Genomic DNA, 26,359 nt, shown 5'->3' with positions numbered 1-26,359 from the left:
TTGGTAAAAAAATCCATAACTTCTAATAGTATATGTTAATTTTTTTTTACGAATTTACATGTACATATTGCCCTCACCACATTAAATTTCTGAATCCGTCACTGGATTCAGTAGATAATTGACAAAAGCTAACGACAGGAGCTGAAACTTCAATATTTTTTTCAAAAAAAAAAAAAAATTAGAGGGCCTAAATCAAATAACTCTAAGAAGGACCAAAAACATATTTAAGTCAATAAAGAATATACATTTTAAAACCTTTTGGTGTAAACTCGAGATCTTACTTCAGTGAATCAAACATGCACTACTTGAATCAACCACCCATTGTTATATACATTTTAAAATTTAAGTAAAATCAATGATATCTTGACAATGTAAATGTATGATTTAATTAAAAATTGGTGGACATGATTATCTTACATACGAACTACCAACCCATGTATCATCACACTGTATAATCATATAGCAGAATTTATCACGGCCAGGAAATCAAAATTAAGCTTAAACATAAAAATAGTTATTGGCACATTATCATCTTACAAAATATAATTACAATGGGAAAGAAAGTCCTGAGGCCTCAATACTATGTCAGAGAGAGAGAGAATATGGTATTCTGTGCTTCAATGACAACTTCTATAAATCATGCTAACCTGGGCTAAAATCAGCTGATCTAAAAAGCTCATGTACATTCTCAACTATACCTAAATCTATTTCTTCCTGGAACCATCAGCAGGCTTTACATATAATTTACATACAGTCACAGTGCTTCTTGTATGATACAGTCTCCTCAGCTAAGTTTGGCTGTCTTTCCCCTTAAAACAAATGAGCAAATATTTTAATTGCTATCATTGTATGTAAACTGCAGTCAAGATTTCTCTGACTGCTTAAAGAGCTCTTTATCAGCAAAATGAAGAAGTCTTCTTAGTCTAATAACCATGTCACAGTGGAATGGAAGTGCCGTCCGTCGCTCTAAGTACGCGGGGCTGACCGTCATCCATGACAAGGCGTGAAGCTCTGCTGCAAGGGACTCCAGAACCAAGTGGGTCTGAACTTCAAAATCTTTGGCATCCCAGCTTAAACCTCTACCACCTTGTTTGTTAATTCCTCGGATGAACTTCTCTTGCTGGATGTTAGAACCTCCATAATAATCGATGAGGTTCACGGAAAGTACTGAAGGCCATTCTTCTTTCAGGTTGCTTCTATGGTCCTTTCTCATGGAGGGTACCGCTTTTGAAACCACGAATCCTGTGGAAAGTGGAAGAGCAGAACCCTTGCTATGAAGGAGATGAGCTAGAGGTGGAGACTCAGCAGTGAGGCATGTCGGGAGCTGTAGAGCTGTTGGAGGAAGGAACCGCATACTGGGAGAAGGAATTAAAATATATGCAGAAGACGTAGAACCAAGAGACTTCACTGGTGTGAAACCTTCCACGTAACCTGAATAGACATCTCACCACCATTTAATACTTGGATGATTTACTTCATAAAGAATATCCAAATATATTCAGTGCCCGTTTGGATGCAAACCAGAAAACACTTATTGGAGCTTATTCAATGTATTTTCTAGTAGATAAGCTCCAATAAGTCCGTATCCAAACGGGCCCTAATACTATTCCTTTTTAACCAAAAACAGGTGTGAACTATAAGCAAAGTTCCATCCTTTGGTCTAATGTTTTAGCCTTATACTATACAGCATACCAAACGGGCCCTTAATATACACTTGCACACACAGTATTAGTTTTCAGTTAGTTACAATGAGCTGTTGTACAGCTGCACAGTTAGTTAGAGCTGATGTTAACTTAATCATCTTCAGTTATCATTATATATTCACTTTTGTATTACATGTAATAATCAATTCGATAAGAAATAGATTCAGAATATGAATTATTTTTTCTCTTCTCTTGAATTCTATCAGTCACTTTTTCACATGTATCACCTTAGGCACAATTCCACCATCTTTTCTTCAGAGGTGCTGCTACTACTTTCTAACAAACTCATTTCTAATCTTGTGAATTGATCCATTCTTATATGTCCACAAATCCATCACAACACTCATCTCATTAAGTGATTTAATAGGGGGACAAAATTATTGAAGTAAAGATTACTCACCAGGAGAAGATGAATCAGATGGAAGAACTAGCTTTAACGTATGGTCCATAGAAACTGCAACAAAACTAATGCTTTGTGCCCAATGAAGCAAACCCCTTGAATTGTCAACCATCGAATGTCCGCCCATAAGCTGCTTCCTTGCAGCAGGTTGCCCTAAATTTGCTTTCATATAAGCAGTTGGCTTAGCATGAGGGCTGTACAAAGGACTAGGTGAAGAAGGAAGAGTTCTTTCAGGGATCAAACTCATATCTGACTGTTGCAAAGAAGAACCATTACTAGTTGCGGACACCCCATCAGACAGAGATTTCCGCAGTTGCAGGGGCCATCTCTTCATCTCAGATCCACCAACTGAATAAAGGGCTTTCTGCCATTCTGCTCGAATAAATTTCAAAGTAAAAACGTATATATAGTGGCAAATATAAGAAGAAGCGAACTTATTTAATTAGCTATATGTACAATCTATTGACCACTATCTCACAGATAAGAACCAGAAAAAAAATTATGCGGATATAAGTATGCCAATCTAGTACATATGCCATATTACCAACAACCATGCATGCTTGATATGACTCAAAGTAATAAATCTAGAGCATAAATCTTACATGGATGATTAAGATTAAAACTAATTTAAAAGGTAACATGACCACTTAAAAAGCAAAATGGTATGTGTTAATATTAACCATTCATGGTTAGATGGAGAGCCCATTTGTCTCTGATTATTTATGAAATAATAATTTATAAAGAAATAATACTTAATTGTGTATGCTTTAGATAAATTTATAAAGAAATAATCATTCTCAAATTTGATGGGTCACGCATGAATTTCAATCAATAGGAGAGGGAGGGTAGGAAAGATAATTGTAAATAGTGTCACTCGCATTCACTTTATTAAAAAGTACCATGGTGTATAATATTTTAGAAAAATTACCGACTGACCACTTAATAACATGTTTAACCAATTAAATAACATCACCAACAGGGGCTTTGCGATAATTCTCACTTAACCAGCATCCACCCTAGCTTGATTGTTCTTCAATTAACGTTTAGAAAAAGTCATATGCCACCCAAACCCATGTTTGTACCTCACAAGATAGCTGAGAAGCAGAGGCAGAAATCTTACCAAGGTACTCAAGCTCATAGAAACCTCCAATGCGGGCTATCACAAAATCTCGAGGCTTTGCAAGGCCAGAGTCACAAGATTGAAGTATCAAACAGCCTTGCTGAAGAACTTGAACAAATAGGCACTGCAACCCCTTCGTATCCTGCCTACTGCTTATTCCACCAAAAGGGAAAATATTGCAGTCAAGCAATTCTCCTCTTGAGTCTGTCCAGATGCAAACAAGCCAACGCCAGTCTTCTGTCCATCCATAGCAGCAATGCAAGCTTGGATGAGTCTTTTGATCTGACCCAGATCCATCGATGCTTGAAGCAGAATCCCCACTTCCTGCTGTACTTGTACTCTGCACATAGTTAGCACTACTATCATCCGTCAATGCCTTGGAAGATTCTGAAGTGGGGCTACCAATAACTGAAATACCATGTTCTGGAGAACCTGGTTCTGCTAGAATGAAAAGGGGTTCAAACATGTAACGAATTTCATCATGAAGAAGAATATCCCCAGATCTACTTGGATCACAGCTCAAAACCCCAGTCCGTGTTGGTTGCCAAGAATTATCCCAATTACTAGGCCTCAAGCTAGCATCAATGTCACCCTCTCTTGGAAGAGAATGTCCCATTCGAGGACCAACACAGTCTTTCCACATCCCTGAGATGGGAGAAGGCATTTGTGTTAAAACAGACTGAGATCTACTTGAAAATGCCAATTGAGAGAAATCGTTAGAGATTCCACGTGAAATGCGACGAGCCTTGTTGTATACAGTAAAGGCAGTCTCTTTTAAAATGACAAGCTCACTCACTGATGGACTTGTGACTCTGAAAATGGCATCAACTGTAACTATCTGCAAGACCAATTTCGGAATACTAAACCCAGAAAGCACAAGGATATTAGATGCTGAAGCTTCATCAACAGTAGCCAGGCCACTTAATGCCTTCACAACCTGACTATGCAAGCTAGATCTCCTCTCTCTATCTGACTGTTGGATAACTGATCCAATGGAAACAGAAGATTCAATGACAGTTTGCAAAATCGCAGTAGGATCAGGAAACGGGCACACCACATAGATTACCTAGATGTAAGGAAAATTAGAAAACCAGGATGAGAACCAAAACATCTAGGAAGGTAGATATACCCAAAAAAGTACAGAGAGAAATACACTATAAGGTTATTTTTTGATATGAAGAGCGTCATGTTTCATTCGATTAGAATAGCAGTCAGGGATACATAATAACCATTCCATCTGCAAATCAAACCAATAACAAGGCACTTACCAAACATGAACAGTTACTTCCTTCACTGGGATTTGTGGAAAAGGAGGAACTGAGATTCAAAGCTCTAAGAGCCTTTGAAAGAGACTTGAGATAACTAGTCAGGTCCCAGCCATTTGATAAAGATAAAAAATAATCACTCACTGAACCAACAAGAGATGCATTGCTGCTCTCAATCTTCATTGATTGAGGGCAATCAAGTAAAACAAAACCACAAGATGAAGACTTCGCAGACTCTATCTCCATCTGATTCCCCAAACCTTGAGGTGAATGAGTACCTAGCTTGCATGTCTCATACACTGAAAAGAATAAAAGACAAATAAGACAGATATAACAACTCAGTGTGAATAAAATTAGATCGAACTTAAATCAGCAGTCCATGGGTAAAAATGTGGCAGCATTCCGCTAGCACAACATACAGCTATTGTTAAATTCATTTAGTACATGCAGGAAGTCCAGCAACACAAACTTCTCTAAGAATATCAAAAAGAAACTATCTCCATTAGAAAAAAGTGGCTTTGTTTCCCTAAAGACAGGAGCCAACTATAGCTTCTTCACATCTTTTTTTTTTTATCCTTTTTACTGTCAATCATCCATTCATGATAAATAATTGGACATAAATACAATTTTTTCTATAGCCACTTTGCCAGAATATAAAGGATATTATATTTCAAATATCTGATTTCTAAACATTATCAAAAAGTCTTCATAGATTAATTTTAGCATAATTACCATTACCTGTTCCTAGTTGTTGGAAAAAATCAGCAGCAGCAGAAGTAAGGGGATCGATGTCAGGACATATGACATGATATGTAATCTGCAACCAACAATGCATATATTGATTTAAATGAAATCCATCCGGTAAATATGTCAGATGATGTGGTAAAAAACAAAGTTCCAATAGTGACAGCATCTAATTAGTCACTATAACTTACAGGTTTCTGCAGAGCATAAGGTTCTAGAGGAGCCTTTTCCCAGTGCTGCAGACAGTTTGCTGATGTCTTGAGCCAATCATCCTGATACCTATTGGACATGTCATGCCACATTGGTGTTAGTGGTTAACTCAACGTCAAACTTTACAGTACCAAATGAAAGCTGTATTAACTAATCTTTCGTGTGTGATGATAACTAGCAGAAAGCAACAGATCAATCTACTGGGTTATTAGTAGTAGTACTTGAAAATAAATAACTAAAACTGTTTACAGCGGGAGTCTGAGAAACCAACTCCCAGCAGATGTACATGTATATACATAAATATATACAAGCATATCCCACAATAACAGGGAGTGCTTATGCTTTCAAACTTGTCTTTAAATAAAAATGTCAAGTCACTTACCCCACAAGTATAGAAGGAAACGGAAGAGCAACGAGAGTAGGTTTTAGCCGGGAACAGGGCTGCTGCTCTGACTCTGAATTGCACATATCTTGGCCACATCTCCTTTGGGAATTCTCATCCACCTTAGAATTATCCATCATGCTGGAAACTGCTATTAGACAAAGTTTATCAGTATTCAAACAATAACTTCTATCACTTATGTAAAAGCAAAACTCTACCTTTAATACCGGATGATGACTGGGATGGGCTCATTGGATCTGAAGAATCCCGACATTCACTAATGCTGGATTCAGCAGAAATACAATCAGCAATGCTTCCGATATCAACCGATTGATTGCGTCCTTGGCACCAATCTGTCACAGATAATGGCCCTTCCAAATTGGAAAATGCAGATTTTAAAGCCATTTTTATGTCAGACTGTAACAAGTTGATCAGGGTAGATGCATGAACCTGAAATTCAGAATACCTCCAATATAAGTATAAATAATTAATAAATTGACCAATCAACAAAACCATTGGATTTACCCCAAAAGACTACCAAAATGTAGTGAAGATGGAAACTTGTTTACATCTTTTATTCTTTTTATCACAAATTTTCCTCATATCAAAGACAGATTTCTTAATTCAAAAAAAGACAGATTTCTTAATTGCTAACAGTTACAGCAAAAGCCTTTCCCAGATGTCAACTTTAAATAGCCAGTCTCTAATGCAGATAAATGAGGGTGTTCACAGAAAATTTAAAACTTCCCTAAATTGTCATGACATGGACACTTGAGTTGCTTGTTCGCTAAACAAATCAGTAAAACCAGAATATTTAAAAGATTACAGGGAAGTGTCAATGCAAATATAGAACATAAAATTGTTATAGTGGATGGCATTATGTCCTAGGTAAGAAAGAGGATCAACTAGTTATCTGAATTCTGAAGGCATTCTATGATGAAAATTTAAATTCATGCTACTCATGTTATGAATCACAGGCTAATAAGAATAGCAATGCATGAAGAGAATCCAGGCAATATTTATGTGGGAATACAAAATTTAAATTTCAAATCATATATGTATTTTTATCAGTAGTTTCTATTCCGTAACCAATAAGTAACATGCGTATCATTGTCAGAACAATGGTAATAAATAGCAATTTTCCACCCTTAAGAATGCAGTGGAAGTTAACAATTGAAAGGAGACAGTGTATGAAGATGGTGTGAAGGAGAAAGGAGATTGACTATCTCAGATTTTTCCTAACTGAATAGTTTAGAGTACAAGTATACATTGATACAGTGACAAGTGTACAGATGGTGACTGCATGGTCACAATCGTGTAGCTATAGAACTGATTGGTTGGTTTCTAACTAACCTAACTAACAACTGATCAACTAACTAGATTCTGTTATATTCAGTTAATCCCATAGCACTGCCTATGAACAATGAATTGCATCATGTAATAGAACCAACATCTTTCCTTTAGATAATTACAATCCTTTAACACCACTGAATGCATATCCACATCAAAATAAGGATTCCTAATTTTGTTCTTGCATCTAAATATTTATATACACTTGAACAAAGATAACTTCAAAACGTCCAGCTTATCTTAACATTAGTCATTTAGTTTTAAAACTGAAGACCAAATCCTAAATCCATGCCCTTAAAGAGAGAGACAAGTGGTTCATTGATTTACATGCATAGCAGAAGGACCATTTTAGAAACATGTACAATAAAAGCTTACGTCAGAAGAAAGTGGATCCACTAACTCCAAGCCAGCAATGTCCAGAGAATGAGAGGAGGAAAGAGTTCCTCCACAACCAGCATGGACCATGGAAGGCCCACAGCAAAACCCACGCCTCCACTGTTCTTGCAATGCAAGCAAACCATAAGGACCATCACCACAATCTGCATCCAAGGCCAGATCTACAAAGGAAATAGCTTGCTGGACAAGGAATGCAATCCCATCCAGAAGCTCCTGAAGTGGTTTTCTTTGACCATAAGATAGGATACCTTCTTCATTGAATGAATTATGAGAAAAGGAAGGACCAATTTCCATGTTTGGCGAATTTGAAGGTTTTACAACTTTAGAAGCACCTACAGTACGCCAAACACCAACAGGTGCATTGAGATGCCCATCCAGTATTCCTCCATCAATATCACCTGCAATTCTAACCGGTATGTTTTCTTTCTTCTTCACTTCATACTTCCCAGATATATTATCCGTGTTGGTACTTGGGTCAATAGGAAGGTGATTCACAAATGAAACCCCAGATGACCTATTCAAACCAACAGGAATGAGGTTACTGGAAGATAAAAGAACGTGTCGTGACCTGCACATTGATGCTTGCAACATTGCACACGAGATATCAGTTGCCAACAAAGTTTTCGCCGATAGAAGGGAATGCTCTGTTTCATTTGTGCCTTCAGTCATCTTCCTCAAAACAGACTTGACAACAGCATTAGAACCAATGTTTGAGAACTGAGGTGGTCCTATCCCCTCAGATTTAGCAATGCTATTATCATTGCATGTAACTGGTTTTTTATCATTTAAGTCTTTCCTGCTCTGAACAAAAGTATAATAATTTTTTGAGTGGAGACTCATACTTGCATCATGTTTTCCAGAACCTGTTTTTGTGTTGAATACCACTCCATTCTTACTCTCTGATCCTTCAACATAGGGAGAAGAGGGTGGTGCTGCACCATACAAGTAATTGTTTGAACTTGAATATGAACTGTCCGCTTTTCGGGACTTTGGAAAATATGGGCTTCTGAATAATGTTGTGGACAACTCACTAGTAGGGGTCTCAACAGCACCAAATTCAGGAGCAAATGTCATCATTGCTTCAGCTTTCATTATATGATCAAACTCCTTTGTATACAACATTTGAGTTTGATTAGTTGGCCCAGATGACATGGAATTATTCAAGTTATCTTGACTTTTGTCAAGACATTCTTCCATGACTGATGGAGGTGGTGGGTTAAAACACTCAAAGGAAGAAAACCCAACAGGCAAAAGCATTTGATCTGAAACATCCATCATCGCACCAACTGGACTGCTGTTGACATCTCCACAATCCGGAGCAGAAAACATAAGTGTCTGAGACTCTGCAGTTCCCGGGGGCTTTGCCAGATAATTGATTGTACAATAAGAATCAAGAATATACACGAGCAAGAAGAGAGAAAGAAAGATGATGTTAGAATAATAAAAGGAGCTTATAAATTTGCAGTATTCATGAGATAAGCAATAAGATTGGGTAAACTTGGGAAATAATACAACCTATACAGTTAACCTAGGAACAATTGATGCATAGATTTGACAAAATTTTACAAATCAAAGGACAATCTATACCCAAATTTTAATCACCCAGTAATTGAGAGCATGAGAAATTGGGAGCTAGCCTTACCCTCCAAAACGAAGACAAAAAGAAAATGTTGGATTCTGTTTAATAGAGTACACTCTGTTAGGCAGTTAGTCAGTTAAGCTTCTGTTATAGTTCAGTAAGCTTTAGCTTACTCTGCAAGCTATGCTTGCTCATTATAAATAGTGTAATATCTGACAGTTGTAACTACCTTCAATAGAATATTCAATATCTCAGATCTACTTTCTCTCTCCTCTCTTCTCTCTTCTCTCTTCTCTCTCTGTTCAGTTTCTGTTCTGTTATGGTATCAGAGTGTACTCTATTACTGTTGTAAAACCCTAAGAATCAAGGATTCGATAAATACCAAAATTATTGGGGGTTTTAGCTGTAAATGTGTATTTATTAGGATAATATTTTTTTTTAATTATGAGGCAGATCAGATTATTAGCAAATGTTTAGGAGTTTATTCATCTATAGTTCGTAGCTTCCAGCTTGATTGCTAGCTAGACCTTGTGTATATATTGTAATCTTTTATGATGAATAGAAATCAGATCAGAATTATTTTTGAAAAACATCTGTTTACAGAAAGCAAACTAACCAACCTCATTTGTATAACTTGAAGCTTCAAGCCCCCTTCATATTCAAAAGGGAGGCTCATGTGGTATAGCAAACAAACTATACATATTTTTATCCAAAGGAGAACCAAATTTATACAGATCCAATTGATAAACTGCTAGAATATTATTAAACTTATTTTTATTATGTAAATAAACTGAACAAAGTTAACAGTCGGCATGTAAACGTTTCTTTCTGCTTAAAGAGAAATAGGTGCTAATAGATATTGAAAGGTTGAACTGTAATATGTTACTATTTGAAGTTTGAACGTAGAATTTGCATTTTAAGAGCTTTTAATGCGTTGTGCTACTGATTAAACAGGGAAGTCACAACTTATCGAGATATATTATCAAGAGAAAAGAGTGGAAATCAAAAAAAGGAATCATCTTCATATAGAAGATATTCAGAATTTCAGATACCTCTCCAAAAGGCAAAACATCATTTTCAAAGAAGTCTCCAAAATCACCGAACTCAGATAGAAGAGCTTGAATGTCCATTTCCATGCCTCTATCTTCATCATCCCAGTCCCAGTAAGACCCAACTGATTCATTCCCTACTCTTGTAATGGCTGAATTGTTAACTTCCATTGAACCAAAATCAGACATGTATGCATCTTGCACAGGAACATTTGTAGCTGTACTTAATGACTCTGTCATAGCCATTCGAGACCTCTTAGAACCCTGCACAGAAATAAGAGTCGCTATAAGGCTGAATTGGACAATCTAAAGAGCAGCAAACAGGAAATTATGAAGATTCCCTCTTCCTTTTTGGATAATTGATTATCCTCCAAGTTCCTTATAATTCTCTTTTATTCATCTTTATAAAATTTCTTCTCTTTTCAAAAATTAAAAGAAAGTACTTTTTCTAAAGTAATAATCGTATACCAATTTGGGGCCATCATTTTCCAACTGATCAGCAGAAGATATCGTAGACTGTCGACATGTCAAAGAATCAGCATCTGCCTCTAGCTCACTTGGTCCTGTAGTCTTGAAATCACTATCACTAGAGCTGTCACTTAAGCTACTAATACTGCTACTATTGCTATTGCTGCTGCTATCATAACTATTTTGCGTGCGGGTTCCATTGATTTCACTCCAAGGATCTTCAGTAGAATCCACATTACCAGCACTGCGAAAGGCAAAAGAAAAATAAGAGTATATGAAAATTGAGCCTTTAACTAAAACCAGAGACATGTACTCTAGCACATTTATGTGGTCAAAAAATTAATAATAATTAAAGGGGTAAGATTTGGCATAGGAACATAAGTGAGAGAAGGTTTATCCATGAACTTATTGCTACTTTGTCAACATTTTTTAAGGAAAATTAAATTTTATTAACAAAAAAAAAGTACAACTTAAGAGAGAATGAGATATGCACCGAAACAGAAAGTTCTATATAATAAGAAACACAGGAAAAAATACAAGAAGGCTGTGCGGTCTCTCTGTACGTCAGAGCTACTGACTCCCGTGAAACAGCCATCAGCAGAAGACAGGAGAGAAGTCATAAACATTAACACAAGGCTCACAATCAACCTCAACAAACAAGTATGTAAGAATGCAAGAAACGTTTCAGGGGGAAAAAACATGCATGTAGAGATCGAGAGAACAAACCAGTGAACAAACGAACAGGATCCAGGCAGGGATGGACCCATCCAATTCTGCAGCCAAAATCTGTATGTTTCACATAAATAGAGTAAGAACTAAGAATCACAGGGCTCTTTCAGGTATTGACGTGCACTAGTTCAAATGACAGGACAACCACCATGACATGTTACAAATTTATCTGACAACAAAACCAAAATTGTTGCAGTTCAAGTCGCACCAATAACAGTAGCTGAAAAAACACCATGTTTGATAACTAGAATGAGAGAAAGAATGAATTTTTCTACAACACTAAGATTTCTGTTGTTAGAATATAAGTTACATCCACACACCACAAAACCTTAAGCCACTTAAGGCAATAGGTGTGTGTGGCTGTGTGCCCTTTAACATATATACTATTGTACACTTGCTAATCTACACAATGTGGGACTTCTTTGAGTCACACTTGTTATTCTCTAATATGTGTGAAGTGAAATCTGATTACAATAAGACTTCAGAGAGCAGCTTTTATACAATGAGAGTAATAATTGGTTCAGTTAGAATCAGTTACTAATACTGCGGTCAGCAACAGAAAGCCTAATGATACAACCACCACGCCTTTTCCTCCTGGGTGCGGTCAACAACATGAATCAGTCTATGTCATAATGCTCTCATACTATATGATTTTGAATACAAATGTGATTTTCACCCAGGTAAAACATGGCAAAAATATGTACTACTAGAAGGGTATAATAGTATATTAATTTTATTTTCCCTCCCCTACTCTTGCAAACTGAGCAAGAGTGTTATTTCCCCTACCCTTCCCTCTTCTTTAACCAAAGAGAATATCTAGAATTTTCCTCCCCTCCCCTCATTTGACCCAAACACTTTCATGAACAATCCCTTACTCTAAAATTTCTCTGTAATTTTCTTCTCAGTTTTAATGAACTTCTTTTACTATAAACAGTTATATTACATCAACAAAGAATCAAACAGGAAAACAATACTTGGTTCAAGCATTAATACAAGAAAAAAAATACCTTCTCAAGGAAGATCTTGCTAATGACGTCTGTAAAACTGGTACAAGCACTGCCTCAGCTGGATAGAGAAATGTTTTCTCATAATCTGACAAATGGTCTGGTGATCCCTTGTGATCACTTCGTCCCAAAACAGGAGATTCAGCAGCGTGAAGCTTGGGTAAATTTCTGACACCATTTTTGTTTAGCTGCAATGCCTTGTCAGTTCCAGGTCTAGGGAAGCCAAGACTTACTTCAACAAAACAATTCTGCCCCCTCAGCTGGCAACCAACACCCTGGGAAACATGATATGGGAGACCTATAATTCCATTTGAAACCCTAAATTTGGCAGAACTGCTATAAAAAAGAAAATAAAATGGGATTCAGTCACGGGTGATATCTTCATATATCAAATGTATATATAAGAAGTTATAAAAAAGGACCTGAGATAGCTTTGCTTGACAAGATCACTTGGAGAACAACCAGTCAGGCTGCCACGTATTCCATGAGGAGAAACAATCACTGCCACATAATAATGTAAAATAAAATAAAACATGGTGCCCAAGAAAGCCATCTGAAGAACTAAGATGAAGTAATGAACTCAGTGTTAAGGTCTAACATTGACTAGCGATATGGCTAAATAAGTCCATATATAGGGTAGAGCAATCCTCTCCCCTGAGCTAGCTTTTGGATAGAGTTAGGCCTAACCCGAATTCTAAGATGGTATCAGATTCTATACTAGATCAATTTATTGGAGACCATAGCAAAGAAAAGAACAAACAAGTGTGTAACTCAAGCTCCTTCAAATCATCTAAACATGTTACAAAGTCTCTAACAAACAAACTGTGCAACAAAGTTCTCCAATCCCCCCATACTTCGGTAACAAACAAAAGAATATCCCAAAGAAAAGGAGTCAATAAGCCAACCCTTGAAAAACCCTACCATTACTCTCTATCATTACATGCCAAACAAAAGCCACCATAACAAAAATATTCTAAGACTACCTAAATAGATGATAGCATATCAAGGAATAAGAATTCTAAGAACTAATTTCAAACAAACAAAAATCCAACCACAAAGATCATACCAACCTGGAAGTCTGTATCTTGTCTCTGTGGAATGTTTTAACAGCCTTTCTAGATCACCTGTGGAAAGTGTCCGGACATGCCTGATAAAAGGAGGGAAAACAATAAGTAAATATTTCAATGCAAGTTAAACTATTGCGAAACTAAAAAGTCTTGCACCATCATACTTTGAAGACACTATGACATGTACAAAGATTGCCTCCTCTGTTGCAGCAAATACAAATTCAACTGAGGGTTGTCCTCTCCTGTAAATATCAGAAATATGCAATAGCAGGGTCACAGTCAAAAAGTAGTGAAGAAGCTAGATTACGCACAATGGATACCAGTCAATCATCTTTAGTGGGATATGAATTTTGCAGTTTTGTTTAAGATCAATGAAATCAAGCCTAAATCTACAAGGAACTTGAGGTCTGCTAAGAACCCTTGTATAGTACAGTTTACAGCTGGGAAACTTGTTCCAATGTTGAGTTAGTTTGTTAGCAGTACATATTATTAGTGTGTAAGTTAGTAAGGCTCACATTTAAAGCACATCAGCCAAGCTGTAGGTACTTGTGAAAGCCAAGGTAGTTAAATCGGGATTTGACCTTGAATCAGGATGGAGGTTGAAAACCGTAAGTCTCAAAATTATAAATCAAATAGTAAGATTTTACAAAATTCTCACACACAAACAGACACATGCATATGTGCATATAAAATAGCTACTCCCTCCGTTCCAAAACTATTGCAGTTTTAACTTTTTTTCTTTGTTCCAAAACCATTGTTGTTTTACATATCCAAAGCACTTTATCATGCTTTCTTCCCTTTATACCCTTTGTTAAATAAATACTCCACAATAATATCTCATGATAATTACCACCTACTTTATTGAACCAATTTCTTAGTGTTCCACCGTCTATTAATTGAGCCATCACTTCTTATGTTTTCAAGGACCAGACGTAAAGAAGAATAAGCATAGACATAAAGAAGGAATATTGATCAACATCTTATTCTCTTTGTTGTAAATTAGGAATTAATATAAGAATTATTATTAGAAGATTATATTCAGTATTAGGAGATTTATTCTCTTATTAGGAGATTGTGTACATAATTAGTTATTTCCTTATTTAGGATTAGTCTTCTTCTATATAATGTAATTACCCTTTGTATTCTGATTAAGAAGTAATAATACAATTTCTCCTACTTTCAAGTTGGTATCAGAGCTCCCGATCTTGGGAGTTCTGCTTCTGCGAAAAAAACCCTAGCCGTCTTATTACGGCCCTTTTATCTGGTAACGTTTCCTGTTTTGCCACTGTTGGCTTATACCGTTTGGAGGCCTGTGCTCTTCATCACCGGCCTGCCATCCTCTGTTCGTTACTCCGATTGCACAGAGAGGGTTCCCCGTGCCTTTTGGTCTTGTTCTGAGGGTCGTTTCCTCACTTTGTTGGTGTTTTTTCTTGAGAAGCCTTTGGTTCTTCCATTCAAGGAGAGTGCAATCTTCTCTGTTTCTGTTATTTTTCCTCTTGTTTCCCTTCTACAGTAACATCTCTCAGTATGTCTGGAGACGAGATTCCCATACCTAAGGAGAAACTCACTTCTGGAGTGAAAGTCTCTCTTCCACCTTTGACCCACAAAGATCTCCCGGTATTACAAGGTTCCTTTCGCTTGGATGGGCGCAACTACCTCCAATGGTCTGAGCTCATCCGTCACACTCTCATAAGTCGCAAGAAAATCAGTTATATTGAAGAAAAAGCCCCTGCTGAAACTGATCCACAATATGACACATGGCGTGAAGAGAATTCTCTTATTATGACCTGGTTTTGGTACTCCATGATTCCGGAAATTAGCCGGAATTATATGTTTTTCCCTACTGCTAAGGAGATTTGGAATAATCTGGCACAGGCATATTCTAAGAAACAAGATCTCTCAGCTTGTTATGAATTGGAAAATAAAGTTTTCAATTCTAAGCAAGGAACTCTCTCCGTGACAGATTACTATGGGACCTTGAATGGTCTATGGATTGAATTAGATCAGTATCAAAATCTGAAGATGAAGTGTGATGCTGACTCCACAACATTGAATAAATTTATTGAAAAAGCGCGAATCTTTAAGTTTCTCTCTGGGCTTAACTTTGAATTTGATCCGATTCGGGTCCAAGTTTTGGGTAAAGAGCAACTCCCTTCTCTCTCAGAGGTGTTCTTTATAGTTCGTGGTGAAGAAACTAGGAGGACAGTGATGGTGGAAGACAAATCAGTTGATGGTTCAGCCTTAGCCTCTGGAAAGGGTCCCATAAAAGGATCCACCTCTTCCGGACACCCTAACCGTGATGATCGCCCCAACCGTGATGATCTCTTCAACCGTGATGATCGTTGCACTTACTGTAAGAGGTCTGGTCACACCAAAGAGTACTGTTTCAAACTTTATGGAAGGGAAAACGTCCTTAGACGTATGAGGGGGTCCAAAGGTGCTCCACAGAGGCGCGCAAATCACACAACTTCTGACATGGAAAATGATGGTGAAGTCCCACCTGTACCACCAGCAGAAGATGTCCCTAGCCTTAGCAAAGCAGAATTGGAGCGTCTGAGAGCTTTTATGGACTCATTTAGTAAGCCCTCTGGTTCTTGTTCTCTCACAATGACTGGTAAGAGTTCTACCTTCTTATCTCTTAATGCTTTGAGTACTGAAAATGACTGGATTATTGACTCTGGTGCTACAGATCATATGACACCTCACCCCTCACATTTATCTTCTTATTCCACTTACCCTGAAAAACACTATATCACTGTTGCTAATGGATCCCAAAACCAGATTACGGGATGTGGTAATATTCACCTTAGTCCATCTCTTCCCTTAAAGCATGTGCTTCATGTCCCAAAGCTTTCTAACAATCTTTTGTCCATCCATAAACTCACTCGAGACTTGAACTGTGCTGTAACCTTTTTCCACTCACATGGTGTTTTTCAGGATCTTGCCACGGGACAGATAATTGGGATTGCTAAGGAACAGGACGGGTTATACTGTCTGCGGCACGAGGAAAGCAAGTGTCATCAGACGAGTTCAGAGTCCTGGAATACTTCTCAAATATGGTTGCGGCACAAGCGTCTTGGGCATCCTCCTTTTAGTATTCTTAGGACCATGTTTCCCCATTTATTTTCAAAAGTGTCAGTCGAATCTTTTCATTGTGATGTTTGTCAGTTTTCTAAGCATCATCGTTCAACTTTTCTTCCTAGTAATAATAAATGTGCTCAACCTTTTGATCTTGTTCACTCTGATGTGTGGGGACCTTCGTCCATTTCTAATGTTTCTGGTGCAAAATGGTTTGTTACTTTTATTGATGATTGTACTCGGATTACATGGGTTTTTCTTATGAAAGATAAGTCTGAGGTGTTTCAATTATTTGTTAACTTTTTCCACATGATTAGAACACAGTTTGGGAAACCTATTAAGAGGTTAAGGTCAGACAATGGGAAAGAGTATGTTAACAATAATTTTTCTGAATTTCTTACAAAAAATGGTGTGGTTCATGAGTTGACTTGTGTTGACACCCCACAACAAAATGGGGTTGCTGAAAGGAAAAATCGTCATCTTCTTGAAATCACTCGAGCTTTACTCTTTCAAATGAATGTTCCTAAGTTTTATTGGGGGGAAGCTGTCTTGACTGCTGCTTATTTAATTAATAGGTTACCTTCTAGGGTTTTATCTAGTGTTAGTCCTGTGCAGGTTATGACTAGCTTCTTTCCGTCTGTGCCCATTAAGTCAGGTCTTCAAAGTCGTGTATTTGGTTGTTCCGCCTTTGTCCATGTTCACGGTCATCATCGGGGTAAGTTAGATCCTCGGGCTATTAAGTGCATCTTTATAGGATATGCCTCAGATAAAAAGGGCTACAAGTGTTATCATCCTCCTAGTCGTCGTGTCTATATATCCATGGATGTTACTTTTCAAGAATCAGAGTCTTTTTATCCCAATCCTCAGCTTCAGGGGGGGAATACTCAGGAAGTTGAGTCTCCAGAATTGTCTGTTATTCCTCTTCTACAGGATCCCTTGATGCCTTCCTCTATTCCTATCACTGAGGACAGTGATGATGATGACAATGGTCCTGAACTAGTACCAAATCAGAATGATGACAATGGTCCTGAACTAGTACCAGATGAGAATGATGACAATGGTTCTGAAGTAGTACCAGATCAGAATAATGTTGACAGGTTCAGGATAAAGTACCAGCGGAAAGTAAAACCTGTCCTGATCCAACAACAAGTCCAACCGTCTGATCCTGAGGTAAGTGTTGCGAACCCTGAGCCTAGTAATTCCTATGAGCATAACCTTGATGACTTACCTATTGCCTTACGAAAAGGAAAACGTTCTTGTGCCAAGTACCCTATATCCCAGTTTGTGTCTACTCAAAATCTTTCTGTGCAGCATCAGAGTTTTATTTCAGCTATTGACTCTATTAGAGTCCCTACATCAGTACAAGAAGCATTAAAAGATAAGAACTGGATTCAAGCCATGAATGAAGAGATGCATGCACTGGACAAAAATGGAACTTGGGAGATTGTTGAGAAGCCAAATGACAACAGGACAGTAGGTTGCAGGTGGATTTATACCGTGAAGTACCGATCTGATGGCACACTTGACAGGTATAAGGCGAGGCTAGTTGCAAAGGGATACACCCAGACCTATGGAATTGATTATGAAGAGACATTTGCTCCGGTAGCAAAAATGAACATTGTAAGGATCATTCTTTCCTTAGCAGCTCATTTTGATTGGGAGTTGCAACAGTTTGATGTTAAAAATGCTTTCTTGCATGGAGATTTGGAGGAAGAGGTGTATATGGAGATTCCACCGGGGTATGACCCTACTTCAGGAAGAAATAAGGTGTGCAAACTGAAGAAGGCCCTATATGGGCTCAAACAGTCACCCCGAGCTTGGTTTGGGAGATTCACTAATGCTATGGTGTCTCTGGGTTATAAACAAAGCCAAGGTGATCATACCCTCTTTATCAAACATACTCAAAATGGTAAACTCACTCTTCTGTTAGTCTATGTAGACGATATGATCATTGCAGGTAATGATGAACTTGAGAAGCAGAATCTGAGGAAACAGTTGGCAGCCCAATTTGAAATGAAGGATCTTGGAAAACTGAAATATTTCCTAGGTATGGAGGTGGCATACTCGAAGCAAGGGATTTTCATATCTCAAAGAAAGTATGTCCTTGATCTTCTCAAAGAGACTGGTAAATTGGGTTGTAAGCCCATTGGAGTGCCTATAGAGCAAAACCACAAGATTGGAAGTAGTGAGGAGGACCTTAGGGTTGATAAGGCTCAATATCAGAGACTTGTGGGGAAGCTCATTTATCTATCTCACACTAGGCCTGACATAGCTTATCCTGTTAGTGTTGTCAGTCAATTCATGCATGACCCACAGGAGAGACACTTACAGGCTGTGGATAGAATCTTGCAGTATCTGAAGGCAAGTCCAGGGAGAGGTCTGCTGTTCAAGAAGAGTGAGCAGTTGTCTATGGAGGTTTATACTGATGCAGATTATGCAGGGTCAATTGTTGACAGGAGATCCACTACAGGATATTGTATGTTTTTGGGTGGAAATTTAGTTACATGGAGGAGCAAGAAGCAGAATGTAGTTGCCAGATCAAGCGCAGAGGCAGAGTTTAGAGCCATGGCTCAAGGAGTTTGTGAACTGTTGTGGATGAAGATCATACTGGATGATTTGAAAATAAAGTATGAAGCTCCCATGAGACTCTTCTGTGATAATAAATCTGCCATTAGTATTGCTCATAATCCAGTCCAACACGACAGAACAAAGCACATAGAGATAGACCGGCACTTCATCAAAGAGAAATTGGATAGTGGTCTAATATCTACACAGTATGTCCCCTCAGGACTTCAGTTGGCTGATGTGCTCACCAAAGGACTTCCCTTGGAGCGGTTTCGAGAGCTTACTTGCAAGCTGGGAATGATAGATATTCATTCACCAGCTTGAGGGGGGGTGTTGTAAATAAGGAATTAATATAAGAATTATTATTAGAAGATTATATTCAGTATTAGGAGATTTATTCTCTTATTAGGAGATTGTGTACATAATTAGTTATTTCCTTATTTAGGATTAGTCTTCTTCTATATAATGTAATTACCCTTTGTATTCTGATTAAGAAGTAATAATACAATTTCTCCTACTTTCAAGTCTCTTCAACATAAACCTCTCTCATATTATAAATTGAGTTTCTAAGGCTGGAAAGAGTAAAAAAAATGGAAAACTCCTATGAAGAAAGAGTTGAAGATTCATTTGAAGAGATAAGTGAAGATTCATGTGTTAGAATCCCTTAAATCAACATTCAAGTCTATTTCAACAATAGGTATATGGTGAACTTTTTTTGATGCCATATTTCATATGATGAATTTTTAGTATGAAGCTGATTAACATTTATAAGTAAATTTAAGAGGGAATCTAAAAATATTGAAAATTCAAGTGGGAAAATTTGAAATATTGTGAAAACTGAATTTTTAGTTAAGTTTTGGAAAATTTAAGAGGGAAACACCACATACAGGAAAACCAAGAGTTAACTCTAGCAACTTAGCAGGGAAAAACAAAAGCTGGAGTATTATCAAATGAGTATTGGAAAAACAATATGGTTTTTACGTTGACCATTTAATGGCATATATGAAGAGTCACTTTCGTTTGTGACGGTGTATGGAACAAATGAATATGTTAAATGCTTTTGTTAAATGGGTTGAGTAATTAGAGGATGTGATAGGATGAACAGTGCTCGTGAACAGTAGCAGTTAGAAAGTTATTATTTAATTATTTGTTCGGGTAGTTATTGGGTTAGTTATTATTAGTTATTTACATCAGTTTATGTTAGTTATGTTCTATCAAAACTGCCTAGGGGTGGTTATTAAATTTCTGGTTATAAATAGGAGTTGTGGCTGTTAGTTTAGACATTCAGAAATTGGGTGGTTGTCTTAGGGAGAGACTGGACTCTCAAAATTCCAGAATTTGTAGGAGAGAACTGGCTCTCGAACACCAGTACTTCCATAAATATTCTGTAATAAATTCGGTTCCTATCAATTTGGTATCAGAGCACCATCCAGGTGCTGTGGTGCAATTGAATCTTGAAGAAATGGAGGAGGAGACAGCAAGTAATAAGAGGGAAGGTAAGGCGATTCCAACCTTTGATGGTAAAGAGGCTTACTGGTGGTTGATCAAAGTGGAGCAGCACTCTGAGGCCATGGAAATGGCTGAAGAGAAGAAGTTCTCGGAGGCTGAGATGGCTTTGACCGGAGATGCTTTCTTCTGGTGGTATTTCTGGAAAAGAAGCAACCAGAATGCAAAATGGTGGGATTTTGTGAAGGCTTTACTGAAGAAATTTGTCAACAGACTGTGAAATAGAGCATTTAATGCTCTTAATTAGCAGTTATATTTTTGTTTGTATATAATTATGTTGTTTCCTGTTTGTACTTAGTTTATTTTAGGTAGTTTCTTATTTTCATTCATTCTCCCTAATTCTCTCTTTAGTCAAGGATTTCCTTCTTTGACTTTGATCAATCACATTATGTAATTCCCTCTATAAGAAGAGGAATCCCTGTACAGTTTTTCATATCAATAATATTACCAAATATTTCAACTAAATTCCAACCAGAAATGGATCCTGACATACCAGTGTATGTTCAAGATTCTGAGGAAGAAGAAAGCCCGAGAACGTATGCAGTTTTGAGGAATGGAAGAGAGGGTCATTCGATGGAAGAAAATCCAGAGATAAAAGTTGATTCTGTTAATTCAATGGATAAAGGTTTTCTTTCAAAGGAGAATCAAAAGGAACCAGGAAAGAAGGACTTCAGGGTTCCCTTTCTTGGTGAAACAGAGGTACCATTGATGGTGAATTGGTGGCCAGAGAAGAGTGATGCCCTACAATTGCAGAAAACTTGGAGCACTTCAATGGTGGAGAAAAACTTAGCCCTTGAGATGCAGAGGATCAAACTTGAAACAATACTTGCAAGAAGTGCGAGGCTAAATAACAGAGTTCGACGGACGCAACCAACCAAGGTGCTGATCAGGCGGCCACCGCCAAAGCCACCAGATTCAAGTTTCCTTTGTGTAAGAACAGTTGTGAATTTGTGGGCAGAGTGCAAGAAGCTTTTCCTGCGACCCCCGCCAAAGCCACCAGATAAAGGCTTCCTTCGTGTGAGAATAATTGGGAAAAATGTGGCCATAGTGCAAGAAACTTTTCCGGATTATCACCTTGGGGACAAGGTGGATCTTTAGGGCGGGGTATTGATAGGATGAACAGTGCTCGTGAACAGTAGCAGTTAGAAAGTTATTATTTAATTATTTGTTCGGGTAGTTATTGGGTTAGTTATTATTAGTTATTTACATCAGTTTATTTTAGTTATGTTCTATCAAAACTGCCTAGGGGTGGTTATTAAATTTCTGGTTATAAATAGGAGTTGTGGCTGTTAGTTTAGACATTCAGAAATTGGGTGGTTGTCTTAGGGAGAGACTGGACTCTCAAAATTCCAGAATTTGTAGGAGAGAACTGGCTCTCGAACACCAGTACTTCCATAAATATTCTGTAATAAATTCGGTTCCTATCAGGATGTTCATTGTGGAAAATTATGCAAGTATAAATTATGTACATAAAGATAGGGCATTTGGGTCAAAATATTTACCTAAAGATGAGTTCTTAAACTGTGTGAAAAAACCAAAACTACAATAGTTTTGGAACGGAGGGAGTATAAAATAGCATAAGTAGGGGGGGGACCTTTAAATCACTAAAAACACATGAATAAACTGCCTTCACACATCTTAAATTATGCGGGTTCTTTCACCAAGATGAATGACAAGCTCCCTGATTATAAGTTCTTCAAGTCAAGATCTATTGTAAATTAGGAAATTTATATAGCTTTTATTCTTTGTAATTATTTCCTTAATTACGAGAGTCATAGTCTATATAACGTAACCACCTATTGTTGTCACGATGTCTGCAATGTCTCTATTTATGTGTGACTGTGATGTCTCTGTTTAGAGCTCTCCTCATCCCACGACACCTTCGTCTTCCTCGGTTGATCAGAGTTTCCAAGATTACTATTATTAACACATTAGGGATTTATTTCTAGATCAAATTCTTAGATTTCTATGTTCTATAGTTAAACTTGGTCACATCTGGAGTCAGTTGATACTGAAGAAATTGTTGTGACAATTTGAAAACCAATGCCTACTAAGTTATTCAATTTTTATTTTACCTATGGTTACAATTTAAATTTATAATTTGAAGTTGAAATTAGGAATGGGAACATAACATTAGCCAACAATCATATTTTATGTGGTTACACTGACCTGTTATTACATAACTTATATATTCCTAATGTAACATGCATCATATGTTGATCTATCACTACAAGTTGGTGTTCAAGATAGCAGTGGTAAACCTAAATAAAGCTAAAACATACCTGAACAATTCTTCACTTTGAAATTGATGAAACTTTGAAAATACATCCCCAAATCTCATGTAATAAAGCCCCAGTAGTGCTCTGCCAAATTCAATAATATTAAATGACAAGCTATGACCAAGATCAATTTCACTTTCAAGAGTTGGGAGAAATAACCTTTCTATACGATTCCTTAAAGCCTGAGAGAGAGCAGCTGCAGCCTCTTCTGAATCCCCAGGAGCCAGCCAAAGCCCAGACGCAACAACTTCATTCAACAATTTTTTCCCATGTAAAAATGTAATCAGAAAACACAATAGTGGAAAAACTCCAAGTCCATTACCTTGGAAGAATGAAATTTATATGACAACAATAAAAGACTAGTTATATATGATACCTCTTAATCCAGATACTGCTGGCTGAGCAGTCTCAACAACTGATGAATGACGACCCGGAAGAAAAAGCCACAGCTTGATCTTTTCATCTGCATGTTTAGTATAGAAACCAAAAATATAGGTAACTAGAAAATGAGTAGCCATTTCCACTTTTCCTTACTGTAAAATGACCAAAATAAAGAAAATGATCACAAAATCACCAAGTCAGGAATATCTACCAGGATTATGCAAACCCTGAGATGGATCCCAGGGTCCAACAAAGGAATTGGTCCATGTGCTAAGAAATCCTTCCTTTTGCAACTGCAGGTGTGATTGAAGTACCAGTAACATTGCAGCATCCTTCTGATCAACTTTTGAACTGTTTGCACAGAAGGTGGCCTCAGTAATATTAAAACAATGAATCAAAAAAAAAAAAAGAGAAAGAGAGAAAATATATTCAATCTAACCTTTTATCAGGTAGAGGGTTCAGATCAGGTTCATGCGGAAGAAACTGAAACCATGATATCTGATGCAGACCACCCTGTAGAAATTTTCAATATATATACATATAAAGACGAACAAGTAAACCTTAACAAAATGGAGAGGTTAGGGATATATATTAATTTGGTAAAGTCTAACCAAAATGAAGCTTCAAGTTTTATCCTTCTGTTACCATTTTTAATTATGATGTTCCCACTGAAGAAGAAAGATTTCGCTTTGTGAATTGTGATATCTCCCACAAGAATAACGGGTTTTAATGATTTGTGACGTGGGTTAAGGCTGAGGTTGACTTCCATCCACCCCATTAATTGACAGGAACAAGCAATTAAACAATGTTTCCTTAGTTAGCCTAGCATTAAAAAGAGCCCATCTTTCATCTTTTTCTACTTATAGGGGTCAAAAGGAAAGGATATGGTTGGATCCAAGGTCTTGTAGGGAAAGGAAAGGGAGGTTGCAATTTTCATTTGAAGTAAACATTATCTAATTAAGTAATTTCTTCGGATGAAAGAAATAAAATGATATACTACCATGAAGTTTTATGTCTTAATCCTTTATTTGTTTCTATTAATATTATATATTCTATACAAAACTGCCAACCGCTTTCCAAGTAGGTGCAGTTGGCTACATGAATCAAACAATTTCATAATCCTCTGTCATGTATTAAGTTCACAGATAAACCATTTAACTATTAATTTCTCTTAATGATTTGACTTGTAACTTTCATTGGTCTCCCTCTACCCCTCACTACTTGACTACCCTCTATCAGGTCAACCCTTCTTACTCGTGTCTCAATCAATTTTCTCCACACATTCCCAAACCACCTAAGATGAGACTGCCATATTTTGAACAATGGAGCAATCCCAATTTTTTCTCAAATGATTTTATTCCCAATCATATCCTCTGTCATGTAAACACTTGTTCATAGTAACACACACATCCTACGACACTACGTTTACTTTCTTGCTGAATTTTTACACACTAACATCTAGTTCCATACAATATTACTGGTCTTATAGTGGCGATGTAAAAAAATTCTTTTAGCTCAAACAACACTTTTCTATGGAAGATCACACCCACAGTAGTAGGCTGCCCAATATCAGATTATTCAGATATAGGATAGACAGTGATACCATCTTAAAATTCGGGCTAGACCCCACTCAACCCTAAAAGTTATCTCAGATGTAAGGATTGTTCTACCCTTTATAAGAACTTATTTTGTCATATCTCTAGTCAATGTGGGATACTAATCAATGTGGGACCTTAACACACATACCTCCTCCCCTCACACCCAGAGCTGGACATCTGAAGCGTGAAGTATGGAGGAATGGGCATCTGCGGGTGGCCTATCTACGTGTAGCCCAATAAACGAATCTAGGAATACCATCTTGAATTTGGGCTTAGGCCAAACTCAACCCTAAAAGTTAACTCGCAAGGTGAGAATTGCCAAAGCCTTTCTACGCTCTATGTTGACTCTATCTCTAATTGATGCGCAATCTCAGCAAGTTCTATTTAGGCAAAAGACATGTGTTTCCAAGATTTGTCTCGATATCTCTAATTTTTCGATTATTTCTTCTCTCGACTCTCGAACTAAGATTACATCATCTGTAAAAAGCATGTGCTATAGCACCGTGTCGCGGATACGTTCATTAACAACTCTACATTAACCTATAATAAAATGATAAGAACTCAACATTAACCTCTATTATTCTAGGGAAAATCTATATACATAGAGAAAATCTTATACGACCGGACCTTGCATCTAATAGCTATAACTACACGATAATTTATAATCCTTTCGACAGAAATGAATGATAATCAATAATCATATTCCAATCACATCACAGAACATAAAGAAATCATAACATAAAAAAAGGGTGAAAAGACACATACGAGTTTGAAAACGTTGGTCCACATAGCTAGGAAATGGTGAATTAGGGCTTGGATTAGCTGAGTATGATGATTCGCCGATCCGTGTGTTGAGCTTGCTGAGAGGATCAAGATTCAAGAATCGGTTGAGGGTTTATGAGAGAGAGACGGTTACGAGCGAGGTTCTGCAGTTGCACAACACAGGCTAGCTGAAAATGGACCAGACCTCATTCCGAATCTGATTCAGATTGAACCACTTCGCGTGCCATCGAACACCAATCACCAGTACGAACGAACCAAGATGAAATCTAGATTAAGTGCATAATTTTGTCACCAACCATGAGGTTTTTATTTATTGAACCAATGTTTAGCTGCTAAGATGGTTCCCCTAAATTTGTTCGAGTGAAAATATGGGATTATTTTTTTGAAAGAGGAAATATTGGATTAGGATAGTCTCAATGTTAGATTTAAATACACCTCGTGTCTATCTCTCTTCATAATATTAAAAAAAATAGAATTAAATAGTTTTGTATCATATTTTGTATTTGAGGTGTTCCGGATAAATACATAATATAAAATATAAAATGAAAAATATATAATATTTTTAAATTTGATTTTTCTAAATTAATAATTTTACAAATTAATTTGTATATTATTTTTATAAATTAGTCTATTGGGATGCATTTCTAAATTATGTTAATTATAAGTTTTTAACTATCAATGATTAGATTTAACTCTCATGATT

The 26,359-nt window shown here is 37.1% G+C and overlaps 1 protein-coding gene across 2 annotated transcripts; it reads right to left on the bottom strand.

Annotated features, from left to right (window-relative positions):
• Window positions 1–492: 492 nt before the first annotated feature.
• Window positions 493–26,033, bottom strand: LOC130722313 (mediator of RNA polymerase II transcription subunit 13). Of its 2 annotated transcripts, none has more exons than XM_057572999.1 (22): window positions 25,639–26,033; window positions 23,715–23,788; window positions 23,487–23,626; window positions 23,271–23,357; window positions 23,054–23,141; window positions 22,898–22,978; window positions 13,631–13,708; window positions 13,470–13,546; window positions 12,822–12,900; window positions 12,403–12,735; window positions 11,393–11,452; window positions 10,667–10,910; window positions 10,202–10,462; window positions 7,550–8,929; window positions 6,043–6,274; window positions 5,825–5,972; window positions 5,424–5,511; window positions 5,227–5,305; window positions 4,492–4,787; window positions 3,224–4,289; window positions 2,104–2,475; window positions 493–1,431 (listed from the first exon to the last, which is right to left on the bottom strand). In XM_057572999.1, the coding sequence occupies exons 1-22, from the start codon at window positions 25,660–25,662 to the stop codon at window positions 863–865; spliced, it is 5,856 nt and encodes a 1,951-aa protein (XP_057428982.1). In that variant the 5' UTR covers window positions 25,663–26,033; the 3' UTR covers window positions 493–862. The 2 variants fall into 2 exon arrangements, with proteins under 2 accessions (XP_057428982.1, XP_057428983.1); XM_057573000.1 differs by having other exon boundaries at window positions 12,403–12,732.
• Window positions 26,034–26,359: the final 326 nt, after the last annotated feature.

This window comes from Lotus japonicus, chromosome 6 (assembly GCF_012489685.1).
Source record: "Lotus japonicus ecotype B-129 chromosome 6, LjGifu_v1.2".
NCBI classification, from domain to species: Eukaryota; Viridiplantae; Streptophyta; class Magnoliopsida; order Fabales; family Fabaceae; genus Lotus; species Lotus japonicus.
The sequence above is the reverse complement of the archived record's forward strand: the minus strand, read 5'-3'. Positions and strand labels throughout refer to the sequence as shown.

Excerpts from the sequence above, each read along its gene's own strand:
- LOC130722313 (XM_057572999.1), bottom strand. The coding sequence starts at position 25,662 with ATGTGGACCAACGTTTTCAAACTC. Across the intron at positions 10,911-11,392 it reads TCCTGTTCGTTTGTTCACTG|TGCTGGTAATGTGGATTCTA; the intron begins GTTTGTTCTCTC and ends TGCCTTTCGCAG. Across the intron at positions 5,306-5,423 it reads CTTATGCTCTGCAGAAACCT|ATTACATATCATGTCATATG; the intron begins GTAAGTTATAGT and ends TGTTGGTTGCAG.